The sequence below is a fragment of the Sus scrofa genome, chromosome 16 (assembly GCF_054392235.1).
Source record: "Sus scrofa isolate SSC_HxYL_T2T_F1_AM1 chromosome 16, Sscrofa_HxYL_maternal_Yorkshire_Landrace_v2.0, whole genome shotgun sequence".
Classification (NCBI taxonomy): Eukaryota; Metazoa; Chordata; class Mammalia; order Artiodactyla; family Suidae; genus Sus; species Sus scrofa.
Window position 1 is genome coordinate 86,563,813 of NC_139398.1, and position 22,830 is coordinate 86,586,642.

At 44.0% G+C, this 22,830-nt stretch overlaps 1 protein-coding gene across 2 annotated transcripts in view; it reads right to left on the reverse strand.

Annotated features, from left to right (window-relative positions):
• The window catches only part of ADCY2 (adenylate cyclase 2), a 426,457-nt gene that overhangs the window by 117,683 nt on the left and 285,944 nt on the right, over positions 1–22,830 (reverse strand). For both annotated transcript variants that reach the window (XR_014831042.1, XM_021077007.2), the window contains exons 5-10: positions 22,619–22,767; positions 15,444–15,555; positions 11,674–11,801; positions 6,914–7,072; positions 5,709–5,841; positions 3,969–4,145 (exon numbers count right to left, since the gene is read on the reverse strand). Coding sequence is in view for 1 of the 2 variants with exons in the window: in XM_021077007.2 (XP_020932666.2) it covers positions 3,969–4,145; positions 5,709–5,841; positions 6,914–7,072; positions 11,674–11,801; positions 15,444–15,555; positions 22,619–22,767 (858 nt within the window). In the remaining variant the exon portion in view is untranslated. The remainder of the gene's footprint in view (positions 1–3,968; positions 4,146–5,708; positions 5,842–6,913; positions 7,073–11,673; positions 11,802–15,443; positions 15,556–22,618; positions 22,768–22,830) is intronic.

Genomic DNA, 22,830 nt, shown 5'->3' on the forward strand with positions numbered 1-22,830 from the left:
AGAAGGAGGGAGATAGGGTCAGAGTTTATTGGTGGAGCGTCCTACTGCCAAATGTTCAATAGAAGACCTAGAAAAACGCAAGATTCTTTTTTTTCTCTTTTGGCCACCCAGAGGCATATAGAGGTCTCAGGCCAGGGATCAGATACGAGCCATGGTTGTGACCTGTGCCGCAGCCATGGCCATGACAGAGCCTTCAACCCACGGAGCCGGGCGGGGGATCGAACCTTCAGCCCAGTGCTCCAGAGACACTGCGGATCCCATTGTGCCACAGCAGGAACTGTGTATGTTTGTATGTTTTCAATGGAAATGAAAAAAAAGCTGTAACAAAGCAGCTGCAAGGAAACTTTTCTTCATTGCTTTGATCTCCAAGGTTAGATTAGGAAATGTGTGTAGCCTAGGAGAAGGCAAGGCTTAAAAAATAATAACTGAACTCCAAGTTTTATCATGTCATGTGAAATCATGCACTATTTACCAGCTCTAGCAACGTTACATCAAGAATCAATGAAGGAGTTCCCGTCGTGGCGCAGTGGTTAACGAATCCGACTAGGAACCATGAGGTTGCGGGTTCGGTCCCTGCCCTTGCTCAGTGGGTTCACGATCCGGCGTTGCCGTGAGCTGTGGTGTAGGTTGCAGACGCGGCTCGGATCCAGCGTTGCTGTGGCTCTGGCGTAGGCCGGTGGCTACAGCTCCGATTGGACCCCTAGCCTGGGAACCTCCATATGCCGCGGGAGCGGCCCAAGAAATAGCAACAACAGCAACAACAACATCAACAACAACAACAGACAAAAAAAAAAAAAAAAAAAGACAAAAAAAAAAGAATCAATGAAGTTCTGGAGTTCCTGTTGTGGTGCAGTGGAAACTAATCTGCCTAGGAGCCGTGAGGTGGGGGGTTCGATCCCTGGCCTCCCTCAATGGGTTAAGAAGGATCTGGTGTTGCCGTGGGCTGTGGTATAGGTCGCACATGCTGCTCGGATCCTGTGTTGCTGTGGCTGTGGTGTAGGCCAGCAGCTGTAGCTCTGATTTGACCCCTAGCCTGGGACCTCTATATGCCGTGGGTGCGACCCTTAAAACAACAACAACAACAAAAGAATTAATGAAGTTCTGCATAGGGGATTAGACAAAAAAAAAAAAATAATAATAATGCTGGCCATGAAAACTGTTTGACTCTGGGATGTAATTAATAGGAAAGACAATGGGGTCTTTCTGAAAGTAAGGGACACTGCTGAGTTAGTCTGAGGGGTTCATAACTTAACCAAAGCCTCAGGATTTTCTTAAGATGCCCTCTGTTGCTACTAAGCTAGGCCCTAGGCTCTGTATCTGGGACTGGTGAGGCTAGAGGGTCAAGAAAACTGACTTTGTTCTGGAGAGCCTCTGATTTTTTTTCCTTCATTTTTACAAGTTTTATTGACGTAGAGTTGATTTATAATGTGCTGATACTTTCTGCTGTCCAACAAAGGCATTCAGTTATACAAACACAGATCCTCTGATTTTGATATGCAACTTCCTGAAACTCAAAGCACTAGTCAGTTGCAGCTCTCTCTTGACGGAAGGGGCTCCCCTAACACCTAACAACAGATTGAAGTCAGGCTGAAATCTGTCCTACTGTGCCCTGCTGAGATAGTAAGGGGGACAGTCGCTCTTAAGTCTTGAGACAACAAAGACTGACCAGAACACCACAACACCAACACCACACCTGGAAAAGCAAGATCTTAGGTTCACAGGTGCACATGCGAAGCAGCACCGAAAACCATGTTTTAATACTTAGGTATGATTCTTATTTCTGGAAAACCAACCTACTAACCAACCAGCCAACCAACCAACTGTTGTTGGTCTGTAACAAATCAATAAGGGATATAGTTATGTGACCTCAGCACTAATACTAAATGCAGTATTAGGGTAAAGTTGTCCAATTTTTTTTTTTTTCCAAAAGAGTGATAGAAGCATTCATTTTCTCTGACAACCAGATCTTAGAGTCTTAGGATGCTTCTCCTCTAACAGGCCCAGTTGCTGGAAGGCTCCAGGGCCTCCATCTCCACTCACGGGCCCTTTTCTCTGCTTATGACCTCACCCAGCTCCACGGTCTCCAACAGAACCTGAAACCTGACAGTTCTCCCACCCACACTCCCCCTGGGGCCTCTGCCCTGCCTCTGGGACCAGTACATCCACTTTCCAACTTCCTAGCTGCATTTCGAGGTGGAAAGGCGTCCTGATTTGAAGCTGTCCACCAGCAAAGTCTTGGTTTCCCACCCCCACCCCCTGGCTTTCCCCGAGTCTCTGTCGTCTCAGTTAATGGCATCGTCCTTCTTCTAGGCGGGCAGCCAAATGAGTGCGGATTCATCTTGATCCTCCTTTTCACACGCACCCACTCCATCACCATGTCTTAGTTGCTTCACGTTCAGACTGTACCCTGAATTCGCTTCTCACGGTTTCCATCGCTAAAGTCTAAGCCTAAGCGGACAGGCTCCTTACCGAGACCCCCGCAGGCCTGCTCCAGTACCCACAGCGGTCTTTGCACAACACCCTTCCCTTGCTCAAGACCCTCCACGGACTTGCCATTATAATCAGAACAGATTACACATGACTGCTCGGAGCCTCTCGTCCTAAAGCCCTCCCGTGGCTCACGGCTGATGACACCACAGCCACCCCAGCCTCCTTTCTGCCCTCAAAGACACCGGCTCACTTTCATCTCAGGGCCACTGAATTCGTTCTGCCACCTCCTCTCCAACGGACCCCTCCCCTTTTCCGAGACGTCCCCAGCCCCCGACCCAGAGTGGCCACGCCATTCAGTCCCTAAGACCCTGCTCCATTTCCTCTTCGGCATGGCCCTCAGCAGCCCCTGGAGTCACCTCGTTTGTTTATTTGTTTCCCCAACAGGATGCAAATTCTTCTAGGACCTTCCCTGCTGGTCTCTGTTGGCTGCCTGATGGATCCTGAGCTTCCATCGCATCATTTATTTTTTAGTGGGGGGAAAAAACAAACAAACAAGGAAGTTGAAGAAGAGAGAGAACTAAGTCAACACAAGAAGGCTGAGCCCTGCCTGTAGGGCATGGCTGTCTGACTGTGACACTGGGAGACAGAACAGGTCCGCTTCTCCCTCCCAGCTGGGTAGGCGTCTTTCTAATCAGCTGCTAAGAGGGATGTGACACCCCATTTTCTTTTTTACCTCAGCTGTATCCCTCGGACTGTGAACGCCCTTCTCTGTGAATTTCACTCAGCGATTGTTTTAAAATTTACCCCTGGGATTCTTCTAAGTGCTCCATTATATTCACTTTTCTCCCATCTTATGAATTTTTCTATCGTCTATCTGCATTTTGGCCACCTTATTGGAAACGCCCCTGCTGTAAGGAGCAGAGGGACTTGATTCTCTGGTGGCAGTTGGAATGATATAAATAAGGAACTCCAGCAATAGAATGTCTATGGCTTCCGACGCAGCCTGAACTTGTATGGGTGACAAAGCGAGTTTAAATGCAGCGGCTCCAACTCCAAGAACATCACGCCTCCTTCTGTTCTTTGATTAAGATGCTCAGGCTTTCTGCGTGATGAGAGCAAAAGCACAACACAAACCTGGATTTTTTTAAAAAAAAAAAACGAGTTCAATTCACTTGCTACTGTTGCTTGTAAATAGCACCGTCTTGGGTTATAAAGTTATAATGTGGAAGCTACGCCAGCTTCAAACCCTCCGCCAGGTGGAGCTGCCCAAGGAGCCGAAACGGTCCTTCGCCTTCCACTTTCCATCACCTTCCATCACGAACAACAGAAAAGGATAGAAAAAAAAAATCCAAACCCTCAGCCAGGCAGGGTTGGTGCCCACCGATGAGCTGACGGCTGTTTGTAAGAGGCAAACACCTCGTAGAAGATGCTGAGCTTGCCTCGTGACAGACAGAAGTTGTTTTGGCAGGAGATGCCTGTTGGGGGACCAGCTTTCACCCAGCTCCAGGGTGTCCCAGGGCCCAGCTCGGAGGCCTTACCGTGGTGCTGATCTTGCCGTTCTCTGTGGTCATGCTGTCTCGGTGATGCAGATGGGCGAAGGGCTTGGCCGCCCCCCAGGACTCCAGGTAGCGGGTCATGCGGACAGAGGCCCTCATCTTGGCTCCATCGAGGGTGTGGCGAGGTCTGAAGAGGTGCTGGGGACTCCGTCTTTCTCCCTTGGGGTGAGAACAGAGCGTTAGCCCTGTGCGCCCGGGGTGCACCCTTCCCTCGCCCTCCCCTGCCCTGTCCCCCTCCAGAAGCTTCCCTGGATTCAGCAGATTCCTCTAGCATCACGCCTCTCCCTTTCCCTGGCTTCTGCCTGCTTTCCTTTCGGAAGAGACTGGTATTCAGTGTCACAAGCTGTTGGAGCTGAGTGATTTTTTTTTTTTTTTCCTGACAACAAAACTTACCTGTAATTGAAATGTAGGAAGCAACAATGAGCTATTTTAAGGGACATCTTCATAAAGTTAATTCTTAAACAGAATATGCTGATCTGTTTCATTGTTTGCTTGATGGTTGGGCCTTTTTCATCTTTTCCACAAGCGGCAGCTGTTCGAGTTTAGGGCTGTTTTCTGATGCCCAAGAGCTTTGAATACCAGTGTTTTGATGTTCTTTGCCTGGACACAGGGTCCTGTGTATGCATTTTTGTTCTTTTACCTTTTCCCTGTGCCACCCCCTGCCCCGTACCCGGCAGTTTTCCTGCTAGTCACCCATCTATCTCCAGATCAACCATCTAGTTAGTTGGAAGTTGGTCACCAAAGGTGAAACGGGGGTTTCAGGACGTCTGTTGTGAGTAAACGTCCATAAACTTGACCTTATCGATTCCGCCATATTGGTTTTGACAACTGAGGGGTGTTTCTTGCTGCTCTCTGCGCTGTTTAGCAGCCTGTGATTTGGAGGAAGCTACAGAGCTTGTTTCTTCTCTGTAAACAGCAATAATACTCATTTGGCAGGAATCTGAGGTGGGTTAAAAGAGATGAGCGTACAAAGCCCCCCTGCTCTGGCCTGATGTGTGTGAAGAGTAAGAAACTGCAACTGTCTACTTGGGATGGTTGGGGTTCCAGGTAAGGGAGGTTTTTCTTGCAGCAGAGTTATCATGTCCCTGAGCAAAATCTTTATCTTTATTTAATTCCCCAGCTGCCAGGAGGGGCCCATCACGCACTAGCATATACACTGATTAACACCAAAGAACACATATGGCCTTGTGATACGGACCTTATTCTTTGCACAGACACGGGCAATTCACTTCAACTGTTCTTTAATAAATATCTAAAAAAAAAAAAAAAAAAAAGAAAAGAAAAAGGAGTTCCTGTCGTGGTGCAGTGGTTAACGAATCTGACTAGGAACCATGAGGTTGCAGGTTCGATCCCTGCCCTTGCTCAGTGGGTTAACGATCCGGCGTTGCCGTGAGCTGTGGTGTAGGTCGCAGACGCGGCTCGGATCCCGCGTTGCTGTGGCTCTGGCATAGGCTGGCAGCTCAGCTCCGATTCGACCTCTAGCCTGGGAACCTCCATATGCCACGGGAGCAGCCCAAGAAATGGCAAAAAGACAAAAAAAAAAAAAAAAAATCCGAATTCACTGTTACGAAATACATAGGCATTTCAAGTCACTTTAGCGGCAAAGACTAGCAAAGAATTTCATTGCTTTTTGACTACAAAATACTTTCCGTGTCAGTAACTGCCCCTTTTCACTTTTAATCACAGACGTCATAGGCTAATTGCAGACTCTCTAATACTGACCTTGGGGTTGATTACAAAGTAGGTCTTCACCAGGTGCTGCTTTAAATATGGGTCCCTGATGTCACCATCTCCGTCCTCCACTTTATAAGCCCCGTTCAAGTGTTCCAGGGTGACGGAAGAAATGTGAACACGCCTGAAATTCCATTTTAAAACACGATCAAGACATAGAAGAAGCATGCAGGAAGATTTTTCTATGTATTTGTGGTTTCAGAAAGAAGTTCTTTTGTTTCAAGTGAAGGAAGGCTATATATGTTCTTGGTAAAATCTACTGCAATCAAAGTTTACAGTCTGTTAACCGCTGCTTTGGGAAGATGCTTCCAGATGTGTCATGAGCTACTGATGTTTGGGGGTCTCTGTACTCAAGGAAACCTGCATGGTGAATTAGAGCAAGGAAAACTTGATCATATGGAGCTTCTGGTTATAAGGATATTTCTTGGAAATGCATGGCAAAGTCATTTTAGGAAGTGTGCTGATGGGAGTTTCCGCTGTAGCTCAGAGGTTACAAACCCGACTAGTATCCAGGAGGATGTGGGTTCAATCCCTGGCCTTGCTCAGTGGGTTAGGGATTCGGCACTGCCATGAGCTGCAGTGTAGTTTGTAGATGCAGCTTGGATCCCATGTTATTATGGCTGTGGTGCAGGCTGGCAGCTGCAGCTCTGATTCGACCCCTAGCCTGGGAATTTCCATCTGTTGCAGCTGCGGTCCTAAAAAAAATAAAATAAATAAAAAGGAAAGTGTGCTGATCTACATAAAAGAATGGGCTTTCCTTCTCAATTCTTGCTCTCGTGCTTCTCCAAAGTACAGCATTTGCATCAAGATTCTCTTGTCATCCTCCCAGGTGGTACTGTTTGCATGTTTGAATAGTACTGGTTTCAGAGGTTATCAATAATAGCGAAATGCCATATATCTGCACTGCATTATAACCCATCCTTAACTTAGGTTTCTTGTCATGAATATGCAAATAAGTAAAAGTCTATAATTTAGGTTCTGAAATCCACCGTCTTTGATCATGGGTCCTGGGGGGTGGCGGGACGGGCTTGAGAGTTCCTGTTTATCTTACTAATGGAAGAGGCCGCGGGGCATGAGTTACACGATACTCACCAAGGCAAGAGAAATCACTGAGCATGAACAGTCTGTAACCGGATAATCCATTATTCCTAACCATGTGACATGCTTGAAGAGAGAAAGCCAGTGTCCTGCCTTACCCAGGGACCCCTCCAGCTTCCATGTGGTTGGCCAAGGTGACGTCATGCGACCACACATCGTACTGCCACTTCTGCAGCCCAATGACGCCGCAGAGGACGTTTCCCGAATGCACTCCCACGCGCATGTTGATGTCAACTCCAGTGGCGTCCCTCACTTTCCTAAAGAGAAAGGTCACATCACTCTTCAGGTACATCCTCTTCCATGAATTCTAGGCCCATCCTCTGGGCCTTTCATTATTCAGAATTGCTCAGACTGTTGGAAAGACTGTCATGAATTCCTCTTGTGGCAGAAGGTTGCCACTCTGGGACAGGAGGAAGGGCTTTTTCTCTGGTCCCTACCCGACGACACCACAAGTGCCGAGCCAGCGCTCTGGCTGGTGGAGCATCAGGCTGGCTGTGCCAGGACACAGCACTCAACAAATAGGAAGTGAGCATCTATCATGTGCTGACTCCTCCTCGGCGTTTTCACACTAGACACATGTGATATTGCTTTGTAGTGTCCGGAACAGGCTTAGATGCCATGGGCGATTCTAGTGCTTAGTGTAACATATGTCCCCAGTGAAAATTTTCTGTCGATGAGAGACAATACAGCTGATTTGTGAGCTTAATGATGACTTTGGTCTGAATAGGAATTAAAAAAAAATAACCACAAGATGAAAGATTTTCAATGGTGCACATTCTTTAACAAAAAAAGAGAAAAAAGTACCCTTTGAAAAGCTTTAATAATGCATAGAGTATCATTAAAATGAATCTAATGTAGGATCCCTGGTGGCTCAGTGGGTTAAGGACCCACCTTTGTCCGTGCTGTGGCTTGGGACTGATCCCTGGCCTGGGAACTTCCCCATGCCATGGGCGCGCCCCCTCCCCCCAGAAACGAATTTAAAAAATCATTACGACAACACTTTAGGACCGTGTCACCAACTCCTTCAGAGAGGCAAATGACTAACTTCCTTTCAGGGCAAGTGGAAATGCTTGGTAATACGTGTTTCAGCCTGTTCAATACATTCAGCAATGAAAATACTATTGCAAAAGAAGAGGGCAGGAAGGTATCTCTAATTCCATGAAGAGAATCACCCCGAGAAGAAACGTGAAGGGAAGCAATGCCGCCACCGATCACAACACAGCAAGGGAGAAGGGTTGCCAGGTGTGGGATACAGTAAAACAAACTTGAAACGTCTCAAAATGACCCAGGTCTGCAGGCCACACTTAAATGATGAAAATGACATCATCGGAGCATATGATAAAAAAGAAATGGATCCAGGATGGGAAAATAAATGATCTCTTGAAAAAAGAAAAGACTATAGATTGATTCTTTCCCTTCCCTTCTTCCTTTATTTTCTGCTTTTATTTTTGGTTTTTCATTAAAAAAGACAACAAGCTACTTGGGTCACGTTGCAAGTCCTGCTCCTGTGAGAAGCATCCACACGACACAGGAGGCTTGCCCTGGCCCCCCGCCTTCCATCAGCAGTGGGTGCTGACGGCTCCCTGGGCACTGCCGGGTCCTCCCCTCCAGGCCTTCGCTCACAATGCTTCCTCTCTGCCCCCCACTCCTCTGAGCACCCCCGTGCTGACAGGGCCTGGGAGTTGTGAGGCCCGTCTGTGACACAAGTGACTGGTTCATGATTCAACTCTTCAATGCCATCTCCATGCGCTTCCTGTCTTTTTCAGAAAGATGCGTTGATCAAGGGTTCCAATGACTTGACCAACCAAATATTTTAATGCATGTAGACGAAATCTGTGATCTATAGAAAAATGTTGAAATAATGACTTAGAGCTTGCAACAATAGGAGATGGTCTTTCTAATTTAAGAGTTTAAGAGGAACCCTTAGTCGCTTACAAAATCAGGGTCTGAATATTACTGCCTTGATGAAGAACAGTTTACATTTCCATGAGAGGGGGGAAAAAAAAAGTCTCACTAAGCACTGGGAATATCCCCAAACTGCAGCTGAAGTATTCCTGTACATGGTGACTTGGAATGAGACACTGAATGAACGTGGAGGTCCCAACACAGAGGGAAATACACAGGCAACGTTCCTGGACCCACATTGCTGTTCCCATGAAAACCTGAGATAGTGGCACACGGTTCTAAGCACCTAGTGCATGCTTGCCAGCTTAAAAAAATTAAAACTCCTGTATTCATGCTCATCTTATGCTTTAAGCAATGGGAATGGAATTGCTCATCTTTGTATGTGAGAGAACAAAGAATTTCTGAAATTGTTGAAGTGCTCCCTCTTTCCCTGGCTTGTATTGGGGTTGGAGCAAAACAAACCATTACTGGGTCAATTTATCAACCGTATATGAGCCAAAGAGGTGAAATATAACAGAGGAATGAGGCAGATCATGGGGACACATGGCCACTAAGACTTGAAGCTTAGGAGTTCCTGCTGTGGCTCAGCAGGTTAAGAACCCAATGTAGTGTCCATGACGATGCAAGTTCAATCCCTGGCGTCACTCAGTGGGTTAAGGATCCGGTATTGCTGCGAGCTGTGCCACAGATGTGGCTTGGATATGGTGTTGCTGTTGCTATGGCTGTGGTGAAGGCTTACAGCTGCAGCTCTGATTCAACTCCTAGCCCGGGAATTTCTATATGCCCCAGGTGGGCCATAAAAAGAAAAGAGAAAAAAAAAAAAAAAAAAAAAAAAAAGAAAGATGTGAAACTTAAGTTTAGGCCTAAGGAAGCGTTCTGGACGTTTATTCGAGTCTGCTGATATGACTGTGATTCTGGACACATAAAACATGATAAATGGATAAATAAAATGCAGTACATACATACAGTGGAATGTTATTCCACCACTAAAAGGAAGGAAGTACATACCACAATATGCGTGAATCTTGTCACACATGAAAAGAACAAATATTGCTATGATTCGACTTACATGAGATACCTAGAACAGGCAAATTTCTAGAGGCAGAAAGTAGACTCGAGGTTACTAGGGGAGGGGCTAGGAGGAAGGGAATGGGGGTTATTGCTTAGCGGGTACAGAGTTTCTGTTTGGGATAATGAAAAGGTTCTGGAAGTAATAAGCAGTGGTGGTGATGGTTAATCTGACATTTTGAACGTACTTAACGTCACTGACTTGAACCTGTAAAAATGGTTCAAGGACAATATTGACGTTATGTAGATTTGACCACAAGAAATAAATGTAACACCCAAAAAAAAGATATTATTAACGACCTGGTGACATGCCAGGGGAGAAAATGTCTTTCCCCTAAAGGCTCCTCAACTCACTGGAATTACACAACCATGACAGAACTGGAAACCAGCTGATTTCAAAGCAGAAATTAAGCTTCAGTGAAAGGAAGGATTATTTAACCCAACACGTTATTAATGCATGGAATTTTGTCTTTCACAAAACGCATTCATAGGTCTCATTTCCCCCCAAGTCTGAAATCAACACTGAGGTGGCCTCCAGGGGTGAGTCATAAATTCGAGAAACCATGTTAGTTCTACACGGATTGAATTCGACCACCACTAGACCCATAGTGTTGTGAACAGTTAATTACTTCTGGAATAAAGCTTAAAAACATCTTTTAATGTTAGAGAAGACAAATGATGGACTCATGGGAAGAAGCTGGATGGACAGCTCTTTCCCACACAAGGTAGTGAGTCAGAAGCTGAGGCCACAATGACCACCCCTCGAGTTTTGATTCTCCTTTATTCCTCTGCCTCCTCTTCGACCTGCCCCATGGTGGCCTCACAAACGTGGAGCTGGTGGATCTGAACACCTAGGTCTGGTTCTCCGTGGAGGCTGTGGGGTGCCATCATTCTCCCCTGGAAAGGGCTGGAAAATCCACTCATGAACCTTTCAGCTCATCTCAGCCCATGACCAGCACCACAGGGGGATAAACACAGTGACAACTTGATTTGTTGCTTTTTCATTTAAAGTCCCACTGACTCTAACCCTGAGACAAGGAATCAGAACATTAAGCACACATCCCATTTAGATCCAAAATAGGTGCAGAACAGGGGACAATCACTTGAGCAAAAACAGGCAAACATAGGCAATCAAAAATCCCCAAATTGGGGTGCAGGACTCGGGGGAACACACTGCTGGGTATAAGATAGGCTCAAGCATGTATTGTAAACATGGGGAACATGGCTCATATTTTGTAATAACTGTAGATGGAAAGTAGCTTTTAAATATTGTTTAAAATATTTAAAAAACAAAAACAAAAGCAAAAATAAAATACTGAAAGACTTAACCTTGAAATCTTTCAATCACAAATAAGAGCTTTTATCATTTACAAGAATATCTTGGCTTCTATGCAGGCACTATAACGAAGTATGCATTATGGTCCCGGCATTGAAAATTAACTTTGAACCTCACCTTCTTATCCCATATTTGCCAACTGTAATGACAACATTATTCTATGTAAGCAAGTCTTCTCTAACAGTACAAGGAAAGAAACTGTAGCTACAACACCGAAAACTATTAGGGATATAAACAGAGACTGCATTCATAGAGCTGAGCATGTTTGACTAGATCAAGTAATTCCTGACTGGATTTTTACACCTGTTGTGCGCTGGTGGTCAAAATTATTTTCTCTCTTCGAATTTGTGTGTGGTCTTACTGTCTGAAATCAAGAGAGATGCTAAGACTATAGACTTTTTCCTAAAGATCAGAGGAGACCTTTAGATTTTTGAAAACTCACCTTGAAACAAATCAAACAGTCCCTTCCCAAAGACTTCTTTGAGTTGTGAGAGGGATAACACATGTGTTAAACAGTTAAAAAAAGCTCTTCCTAAGCATCACACTTACTTTATGGCTTCACACATATCTAGTCCCATCTTTACACAGTTCTTGGCGTGGTTGGGCAGCGATATAGGGAGTCCGGACACACAGTAGTAGCAGTCTCCTAAAATTTTTATTCTCATGCATTCATTCTCCTGGAAGAAGAAATCACAGAATTTCAGTTGCCGTCAGCACCTAGATAATGACTCAGAGTTACCAAATATGACCAGGTGCTAATGCTACTGACACTGTCATAAGGAAGACAGTTTGTGGGGAGAGAGAAATGAGAACGAGTTGAGTTTCCCTTAATTACCCATCCAGATTGAGTCACCCTCATCAGCATGTTCATTTTCTAAAGCAGGAAGAATAGGGAAAGGGGTGGAAGGGGAAAGCTGAGAGAATGTTCTGGAATGATTTACACTTAAAACAGCAGAAGAGTGTAAAGAGGACCAGTATCGTTAGTCCGAACATCTCCAAACACTGACAGTGAAATGACACATTCTATGCAGAACAGAACCTTTCGGGAGATAAGATAATAATCAGAACTCAACTGGAATTAGAATCTTATGTCATTCCCTACCATGCTCACAGTTTTCTTCATTTCTTTTAAAGCTGAAGCAGATTCTTACCTACAGACACGTAGCTCCTGATAAACATCTCTACAATATAATAAGCCACCATTCAACAATGCCAAGTACTTTGAAACTTAATTCTGATCTGAGGTTAAACCATTTTTTTTTTTGTCTTTTTTTTGTCTTTTTTGTTGTTGTTGTTGTTGTTGTTGCTATTTCTTGGGCCGCTCCCACGGCATATGAAGGTTCCCAGGCTAGGGGTTGAATCGGAGCTGTAGCCACCGGCCTACGCTAGAGGCACAGCAACGCAGGATCCGAGCCGTGTCTGGAACCTACACCACAGCTCACGGCAACGCCGGATCGTTAACCCACTGAGCAAGGGCAGGGACCGAACCCGCAACCTCATGGTTCCTAGTCGGATTCGTTAACCACTGCGCCACGACGGGAACTCCGGTTAAACCATTTTAATATAAAGCTAGACTAACTCATTCTTTTTCTTGGCTGGGTTGTATTTATATAAATATTGACATGAACTTCATTCATGTGGGTTAATCCTACATCCTTTCTAACTTTTCAACTAGTTTATAGAGTCTTCGCTCAAAATTAAATAAATAAAGGTGTACCAAACACAATTTTTTTTCTTCGTAATACTCACACAGGCTTATTTACAAACTGAACACATTTGAAATACAAAACGAACATAAGATCCTTCTTGTTTTTAAAAATGTGTTAGGATTACAGAAGATTTTGCATGTTTCTTTCTCAGTCTCAGGGAGACCTTGTGTACTTTCGTGCTTATCTATAGCACTACAGATAAGGTATTAGTAACTCTTGATAGCAATATTTTAAATAGTAAAAGGCAAATCATGGCTTATTAATAAGGCTTCATTCTATATTCCTAGATATGTATCCTGAACTTACAAAACAGTAAGATCAATAACAGTGATTGGCATTCTTATCAATGATCAGTTGACTGTGTACACATGGGTTTATTTCTGTCCCTCTATTCTGTTCCATTGGTCTATGCATCTGTTTCAAGACCAGTATCAAACTGTTTTGATTACTGTAGCTTTGGAATATATTTTGAAATCAGCAACTATGATGCCTCTAGTTTTGTTCTTCTTGATCAAAATTTCTTTGGATATTTGGGGTCTCTTGTGGTTCTGTATGAATTTTAGAACTTTCTTCTATTTCTGTAAAAATTACCATTGGGATTTTGATAGGGATTGCAGTCAATCTGTAGAAAGCTTTGGGTACAATGGACATTTTAGCACGTGGACATGGAATGCCTTTTGACTTATTTGCATCTTTTTATATTTCTTTCATCAATTTTTCTAGTTTTCAGTGTATAAGTCATTCACATACTTAGTTAAGTTTAGATAATGTAAATGGAATTGCTTTCTTTATCTCCTTGTGGGATACTTCATTGTTAATGTATAGAAACACAACTGATTATTTTTTTTTTGTCTTTTTTTTTTTCTTTTTTTTGTCTTTAGGGCATACCCCTGGCATATGGAGGTTCCCAGGCTAGGGGTCTCATCAGAGCTACAACTGCTGGCTTGTGCCAGAGCCACAGCAACACCAGATCCAACTGTGCTTGCTACCTACACTACAGGTCACGGCAATGCTGGATCCTTAAGCCACTGAGCAAAGCCAGGGATTGAACCTACAACCTCTGGGTTCCTAGTCAGATTTGTTTCCACTACGCTATGATGGGAACTCCAAAACGCAACTGATTATTATACCTGGACTTTGTATCTTGCAACTTTACTAAGTTTATTTATTAGTCCTAACACATTTTTGTGGACTCTTTATTTAGAGTTTTCTACATATAAGCTCATATCATCTGCAAACAGATAATGTCACTTTTTTTTTTTGTCTTTTTGTGGTTTCTTGGGCCGCTCCCGTGGCATATGGAGGTTCCCAGGCTAGGGGTCAAATCAGAGCTGTAGCCACCAGCCTACGCCAGAGCCACAGCAACGTGGGATCCAAGCTGCATCTGCAACCTACACCACAGTTCACGGCATCACCGGATCCTTAACCCTCTGAGCAAGGCCAGGGATTGTGGATACTTGTCAGGTTCATTTCTGCTGAACCACAATGGGAACTCCAAAAATGACTCTTGATTAACTCAAACTTTCAAGACACTGTTTAAGGTTTTTTTCTAAAGATGAGCCCTTCCAAAATTCGATCTCTTCCTCTGGTTTGGTAAAGAAAGGCAACAGAGTGATTTTTCGTAGTGATTTTTTCGGATCCCCAGTGAGATCTGTCACAGTCAGTTGTGCCACACAAAGTATTCCATGTAGAGGGTGACCCCAGGGTGACTTTGGGAACATCCACAGCCATTCCTAAGAAGCGTGGCTGGAATATTCTATATTGTTTAAAAGCAAGCCAAATCTCACCACGAACTAAACGTAGAATCAGCTCTTCCTTATGGAAATAATGCATTTTAATACACAGTACGAAGTATTTTTCTTGGGCACAATTCAAAGACTGACTAGAAATGTTTTATGAAATAGAAGTAAGAAGGCTACCAAGAAAGAAAAAAAAACGATCAATATTCCCTCCAAAAACTCTAATAGTTTCAATAAATATGTCTAGAATAAGGTGGCGTATGGTTTTTGATTAGTTGTCATCATTTCCTTTCTGTGAAACGTCCCTTTAATGAGCATACAAATGGCAAATACTGAACTTCCATTTCACCGCAAGTGGCATGAGGGCCAGTGGATAAAATGAGACAACAGCGAATCAAGGGAAGGAAGAAGGCGCACATCCTCTTTAAGGAATTTCCCAGGATGCTGTTTGACACTATGAATATGCGAGAGTTGCAGCTGGGGAGGAAATCGTATTTCCAGCTCCTTGACATTGAAATGCCTAAAAAGAGAACCTTAGAACAGCGCAGTGCAGAGAGGTGTGCAAACCAAACCTTGTCAGTGTGAATGTATCTAGTACATGTGCGCTGAATTGTAGATAAGCAGAAGCTTTAAAAATAGATGAAAACACATGCTAATTATATGCTACAGCATTTCTCATTTCCGATGTGGGTTTGAGACTTATCAGGGCTCAATGGCAAATAAATCCAACCAATTTACAAACAACTGATTTACAAAAGCATTCTTAAAGGATGCTTTTACGCAGAGATTGAAAAAAATGATGAGGAGCCAGAGAAAAAGTAAGCCAAAATTTTACGCAGCCTCAAAATAAAAGGCGATTACTAACACTCACCTTTGCGATTTGATCAAATTTACCAAAGAGCTCGTTCAGCATGTGGACCAGTTCTCCTGGGGAGCAGTCGCTGGCCAGCCGGGTGAATCCAACGATGTCCGCATAGAGGATGCTGTGGGGACAAATAAATGGGTGCAATATTTGCAAGTTAACATTCATTAAGAAAGTCATGGCCTATGAGCCAGCAAGTCCACTTCTGGGCACAGAGCCAGACGAAACTACAATTCAAAAAGATATAATGCACCCCTGTGTTCACTGCAGCACTATTCACAATAGCCAAGACATGGGAACAACCTAAATGTCCAGTGGCAGATGAATGGATAAAGATGCAGTACATACACACAGTGGAATACTACTCAGCCATAAACATAATAAAATAATGCCATTTGCAGCAATATGGATGCAACGAGAGATTCTCATACCAAGTGAAGTAAGTCAGAAAGAGAAAGACAAATATCATATGATATCACTTATATGCGGAATCTAAAACATGGCACAAAGAACCCATCTACAAAACAGAAATGGATTCACAGACATGGAGAACAGACTTGTGGTTGCCAAGGGGGAGAGGGAGAGAGTGAGATGGACTGGGAGTTTGGGGTTAGTAGATGCAAACTATTACATTTAGAATGGAGAAGCTATGAGGTCCGAGTGTACAGCACAGAGAACTCTATCCAGTCTCTTGGGACAGACCATGATGGAAGATAACATAAGAAAGAGAATGTGCGTGTATGCCTGGGTCACTTTTCTATACAGCAGAAATTGGGCCATTATAAATCAACTATACTTTAATAAAAAAAGGAAAGTTATGGTCATTTTTTCACTAAACAAGCATAATTTTTTACATTTAATGAATGAATGAATAAATTAATTTTTGCTTTTTAGGACTGCACCTGTGGCAAATGGAGGTTCCCAGGCTAGGGGTCTAATCAAAGTGGCAGCTGCCAGCCTACACCACAGCCACAGCAACGCAGGATCCGAGCTGCATCTGTGACCTACGCCACAGCTCATGGTAACATGCTGGATCCTTAACCCAGTGAGTGAGGTCAGGGATCAAACCTGCATCCTCATGGATACTAGTCAGATTTGTAACCTGCCGAACCACAACGGGAACTCCTTTTATTTTTTCTTTCTTTCTTGGTTTTTTTTTTTTTTACAGTTTATGTTTATATTTTTATAAGAAAAAAGCTATTTCTCTGGGTAAACTTTCCCATCACAATTTTTTTGTTGTTCAATTTGCATAAGCATTACAATCAGGGAAGAAAGGTCACGTGATGCGCTTTCTCTCTTCCAGGCCATTCTTACGGATGACCTGGTGGCTCTCAGGGCAGCTCCTCCCTCTCTTTGGTTTATGTGACTTTCAGTCTGACAGTTCATCACACTATTATCACTCTGATATCAAATGAATATGATTTTATATTATAAGAATTCCTTATGTAGCAGCAGCAGCAGCAAAATAATGAGAGTCAAATCCCGTTTTTATTGACTCAGAGGAGAGATTCTGCATTACTCACTCTCTGCTGGGAAGTCAGATGCAGAGCAGCTTCCTAAAGCTCAGAGTTTAGTCAGGGTGATGCATTAAATAAATATGGATTCCAGACATAAGTGCTGAAAAGAATGTATGTATGTATATAGCTGGGTCACTTTGCTATACAGCAGAAAAGGACAGAACATTGTAAATCAACTGTAATAAAAAATGGAAAAAATAAAAGGTATATGATACACAGAAAAAATAAATTAAAAAGGACACCAACTAACATCCAACTATAAAGATAATGAGTGCTATAAAGGAAGACAGCAGAAGTATAAGTCACCAGTGAGGGTGATGAAAGTGCTAGAAAGTCACTTAGAAAATGATAGTCTTGGAGTTCCCTTCGTGGCTCAGTGGTTAACAAATCCGACTGGAAACCATGAGGTTGCAGGTTCGATCCCTGGCCTTGCTTAGTGGGTTAAGGATCCAGCGTTGCCGTGAGCTGTGGTGTAGGTCGCAGACGCGGCTTGGATCCTGTGTTGCTGTGGCTCTGGAGTAGGCTGGCAGCTATAGCTCCGAAGAGACCCCTAGCCTGGGAACCTCCATGTGCTGTGGCAGTGGCCCAAGAAATGTCAAAAAAAGACAAAGAAAGAAAGAAAATGACAGTGTCACCATTCACAATAGCCAAGACATGGAAACAACCCAAATGTCCATCAACAGATGATTGGATTAGGAAGATGTGATTGGATTGGAATACTACTCAGCCTTAAAAAAGGACAAAATAATGCCATTTGCAGCGACATGGATGCAACTAGAGACTCTCATCCTGAGTGAAGTAAGTCAGAAAGAGAAAGACAAATAGCATGTGATATCACTTATATGCGGAATCTTGAAGCTTTCCATGGAAAAGAAAATCATGGACTTGGAGAAGAGACTTGTGGTTGCCAAGGGGGAGGTGGAGAGAGTGGGATGGATTGGGGAGCTTGGGGTTAACAGATGCAGATTATTGCCTTTGGAATGAATAAGCAATGAGATCCTGCTGTGTAGCACAGGGAACTATATCTAGTTGCTTATGATGGAGCATGACAATGTGAGAAAGAAGAATGTATACACATGTATGTGTAACTGGGTCACCATGCTGTACAGCAGAAAAAAATAGAATGTATTGGAGAAATTTAAAAAAAATGCAAAGAAAGTGACAGTGCCACTTCTCTTTATGAGATGTACGGGCTGGTGGGACAAATGTGAGATTCCTCCAAGGTTTGTCAGTGTTTGGCCAACTTTGATGGGTCAGGATAGAGAAACACAGCACCAATGTGTCCATTACAGCTTCGCCTACACAACAACATGTTTATGTTTTGATAAAGGACTAATAATGAAGCCTAAAATCCTGCCAGCAATTTGAGATCCAGGTAATGCTTATAGTATAGTTTAAGATGTGTCATGAAACAAAATTACCTACCAATCTACCTGCAATATGGTGTTTTTATTAAAAAAAAAAGTAGTAAATTACAAGTGTTGCTGAGGAGGTAGAGAAATTGGAACTGTTCTGCATCCTAGTAGAAATGTAAAAATGGTACAGCCATTATAGAATTGAGTAGTGTGTTTCCTCCAAAAATGAAACAGAGAATCACCACAGGACCCAGCCATTCCACTCCTAGGTATGTACCCAAAAGAATGGGAAGCAAGGACTCAAACAGATATTGTAAACCCATGTTCACAGCAGCATTATTCACAGGAGGCAAAAGACGGAAATGAACCCAAAGTCCATTGACAGATGGGTGGATAAAGAAGCTGGAATATACACACAATGGAATGTTACTCCGTCTCCAAAAGAAATGAAACTCTGACACGTGTTACAATGTGGATGAACCCTGAAGACATTAAATTCAGGGAAAAAGGCAGGCACAAAAGGGCAAATGCTATATGGTCCCATTTACATAAAGTACCTAGAACAGCCAAACCTAGAGCCAGAGAGAGGCACGGTGGCTGCCTGAGGCTGGGGGTGGCCAGAGGTTGTTGTGAGTGTGGGCAGAGCTTCAGTTTGAGACGAAAAAAGGTTCTAGACATGGATCGTGGTGCTGGTCACAAAACAACGTGATTGTATTTAATGACAATGCCCTGTACAATTTACAATGACATTTATTTATTTATTTATTTATTTGTCTTTTTACCATTTCTTGGGCTGCTCCCACGGCCTATGGAGGTTCCCAGGCTAGGGTCTCTTTGGAGCTATAGCCGCTGGCCTACGCCAGAGCCATAGCAATATAGGATCCGAGCCACGTCTGCGACCTACACCACAGCTCACGGCAACGTCGGATCCTTAACCCACTGAGCAAGGCCAGGGATCGAACCTGCAACCTCATGGTTTCCAGTAGGATTTGTTAACCACTGAGCCATGACGGGAACTCCTTTTCTGCTTTTTTAGGGCCATATCCATGGCACAGAGAAGTTCCCAGGCTAGGGGTCGAATGGGACCTACAGCTGCCAGCCTATGCCACAGTCACAGCAACGTGGGATCTGAGCTGCATCTTCGACCGACACCATAGCTCACAGCAACGCTGGATGGATCCCTAACCTACTGAGCGAGGCCAGGGATAGAACCTGAATCCTCACGGATACTAGTCAGGTTCATAACTGCTGAGCCACAATGGGAACTCCCATCAGCACACTTCTTAAAATGCCTTTGCCATGCATTTCCAAAAAATGAAATGAGCCACAAAGGGAACTCCTATGATGGTTTAAATTGTAAATGTTATGTATATTTTACTACAAATAATCAGTGTGGTACCCATTAGCCTGGTTCCAGGCAGACCACGGCTTGATCTCTGCTAGAGTTGGCCACACTCTATCTGTGCCAAGTACAAGGCTTGGAGCTTCACCAGGGAGGGAAGACTCGCTCCTCTGATGACAAACAGAAGCTGGGGAGACCTCGGGGCTGGTGGCGGCTGGTGGGGCTTTGGTGTCCTCCATTCAAGATGGCAGATAAAACCCTCCCTACTTCTCCTGTGCTCTCCTGCAGAGGCGGGGATCACAGATGCTGAGCCAAGGTCCAAGAGGAAGCTTTACTGGCTCACAGAGAGAGTGTCTGATCCTGGCAGGAGGCGGAGGGAGAATGTAAGAATGAGTGGTTGACTCCATGTCTTGTTGACGACCTCCAGGTGCTTCTTGTGTCAATCTTGTGTCAAAAAGTGCAGTGGCTGAAGGAACCCCAAGGAAGGCTGACCACTGATGTCTTAAGCTGGTCCAGAAGTTACTTGACAGCAGGAAGATTCAAACTGTACACAAGCAAGTGTGATGCAATGTCAAAGCTTCATGGAAGCGGGCGCGTTGAGCACCATGGGATCACCTAGGAAGGAAACTTGGCCTAGACTCTGATCGCATCACACAGTTGAGAAGGATCACTGTGGCTGCAGCACCCTGGGGGTGGGCAGGTCAGTCAGAATCACATCTTAATCCTGGAGCGCATAGTGGACAGTCTATAGTGGGGGAAATGGAGAGAGCTGGACAGATGTTGGAGGTTTGCAGGAAGGAGAATGAACCAGGCTTTGCCCTTGACCTGATACTGTGGGGAGTGTCTAGGAGAGGGAAGCAGTGAGGATAAAGACCAGTTTCCGGCTGAGCACTGGGGTGCAAACCAAGGTTTGTGCAAATCAAATCAAGCTTCTAGAGGAAGCTGGCTGTGTTCAGTCTGAGGACAGTGCCAGTGAAACACCCAAAAGGAAGATACCCAGTAGGTAGATGTGTAGAAAACTATGATTCAGTCCTGTGTCTTAGCACCGTGTAGATAGTCACCAGTCCTGAGTAACAGCTGGAGAGAACAGAGGAGCCAAGAGAGCCCGAGAAATGCTGTCATTTACAAAAGAGGATAGACTTAGGGAAGGGAAAACAACAAAGGAGACTGTAGAGAGAAAACAAAGGAGAAGCAAAGCCATTCAAACCAAGGAATAGATGTAGAATGCTTTAAGGGCAAGGGCGAGGCGAATGAGGCCAAGGATAACCAAGAGGTCAATGAAATAAGGATGCAGAAGGAACTCACACTCGGATTTCGAAGGAAAATAAAGGAAGTGGAGTTAGAGACTGGGGAAAATCTTTCAAGAATCTGGGCTATGAAATTCACGGAGGTAATTTCAGAGCTGGATGGTGGCGCTGGATTAAGGGCTTTGTGTTTCTCTTCAAAGATGGCAGGCGGGATTTGGAAGAAGGCAAAGACTCGGCAAAAGCAACTGGTGGTTACTCCCTTCACATTACAGATTCTTCAGTTCCTTCTCACCTCCTTATTACTATGATTATTATTACTGCTATTATCAGCAGCGAGTAAAGAGCTAGCAAGTGCCATTGCAAGAGAAAAACCATGTCCCTGAATGAATGGTCACAGCAACACTAAAAGTTATCAACTGCTCTCTTTGGTCTATAAACCTAATAATTCTCACTAAAAAAAAATCCCTCATCCCTGTATGCGCCATGCCTTGTGTTACTTCTTTGCTTATTATACCTGTCCTGTTTCAGGACAAAAAGGCCATATGTTTTCATATTTCTTTTAAAAATAATCGGTACTCCATGCCATTCAAGCTTTTTTATTTTTATTTTTATTTTTATTTTTATTTTATTTTCCCACTGTACAGCAAGGGGGTCAGGTTATCCTTACATGTATACATTATAACTACAGTTTTCCCCCCACCATTTCTTCTGTTGCAACATGAGTATCTAGACATAGTTCTCAATGCTATTCAGCAGGATCTCCTTGTAAATCTATTCTAGGTTGTGTCTGATAAGCCCAAGGCTTTTGTATTTTTAAGTATGCAGGTTATTTTAGGATCCTGAATATATTTTCTGAATTTAAATTGAATTCAATACCACAAGCATATTCAATACAATCTCTGAAGGCAGTTGAAGCTGCTCGGCCAACCGTTTGCCTTAGATAGTGTGGGAGTGGGCTCCCAAGGTGAGTCCACTGCTCTCCACCTCCAGTGCTCAGACCCTTGCTCACACTGTTCCTCTCATAATGGATAAGGCTGACTTTGTAAAGAACAGGATCCCGCAAAAATGACCAGAAATGACCTTTCAAGGCTAGATCATAAAAGATACAGCAGCTCCCGCCTGGCTCTCTCTTGGATCCTTCCGTCTGGGAAGCAAGTGGCCATGTTGTGAGGACACTCAAGCCACCTGTGAAGCAGCCCAATGATGAGGGACTGAGGCCTCCATGTAACAGGAAGTTATCCTGCTCACCAGGTGAGAAGCCACATCAGGAGCAGATCCCCCAGCAGCCTGGAGCCTCATGGGAAAGTCTACCCCAGAACCACCTGGTTAAGCTGTTCCCAAGCTGCCACCCACAGAAATTGTGAGATGTTTATTGTTCTTTAAAGACTTTAAGTTTGGGGATGATTTGTTACACAGAAGTTGATAAACAATACAGATAGTATGCAGACCCTTTTCCAACTTCCTGAGCTTGGCGGTGTCTTTGGTCATTTTTACAGGTCTCATTGCTCCTGGATGATATCATAGCTACTCAAAGACAGTCTGTGATCCTGTTTAGATACAGATGCATTTATCTTTACACATTTAGAATACCAGCAAGTGACTTATAATATTTCCCAAGATGAAAGGGGCACTGCTTTCATCAGAGACTGGTCTCAGGGGCCGGTTTTTAGACAGTGAGGGCTGGAAAGAGCAACTGCTGAGCAAGTCCAGCAGAGCAGCCTACCTGACATTGGTGTGTCGCTTGACATACAGGTTGTGGAAGTTGTTGGTGTTTTCCATTTGGCCGGCTTTGGGGCCCTGCAGCCGCTGAATGATCTCAGCTTTCATCTCCATGGCTATGTGCGCCGGCAGCAGGGACAGCAGAAGTCGCTCCTGAAACATGGGGTGAAAGAAAAACCAAAAGATGTGAGACCAAGGTCACATCTGAAGTCCTCA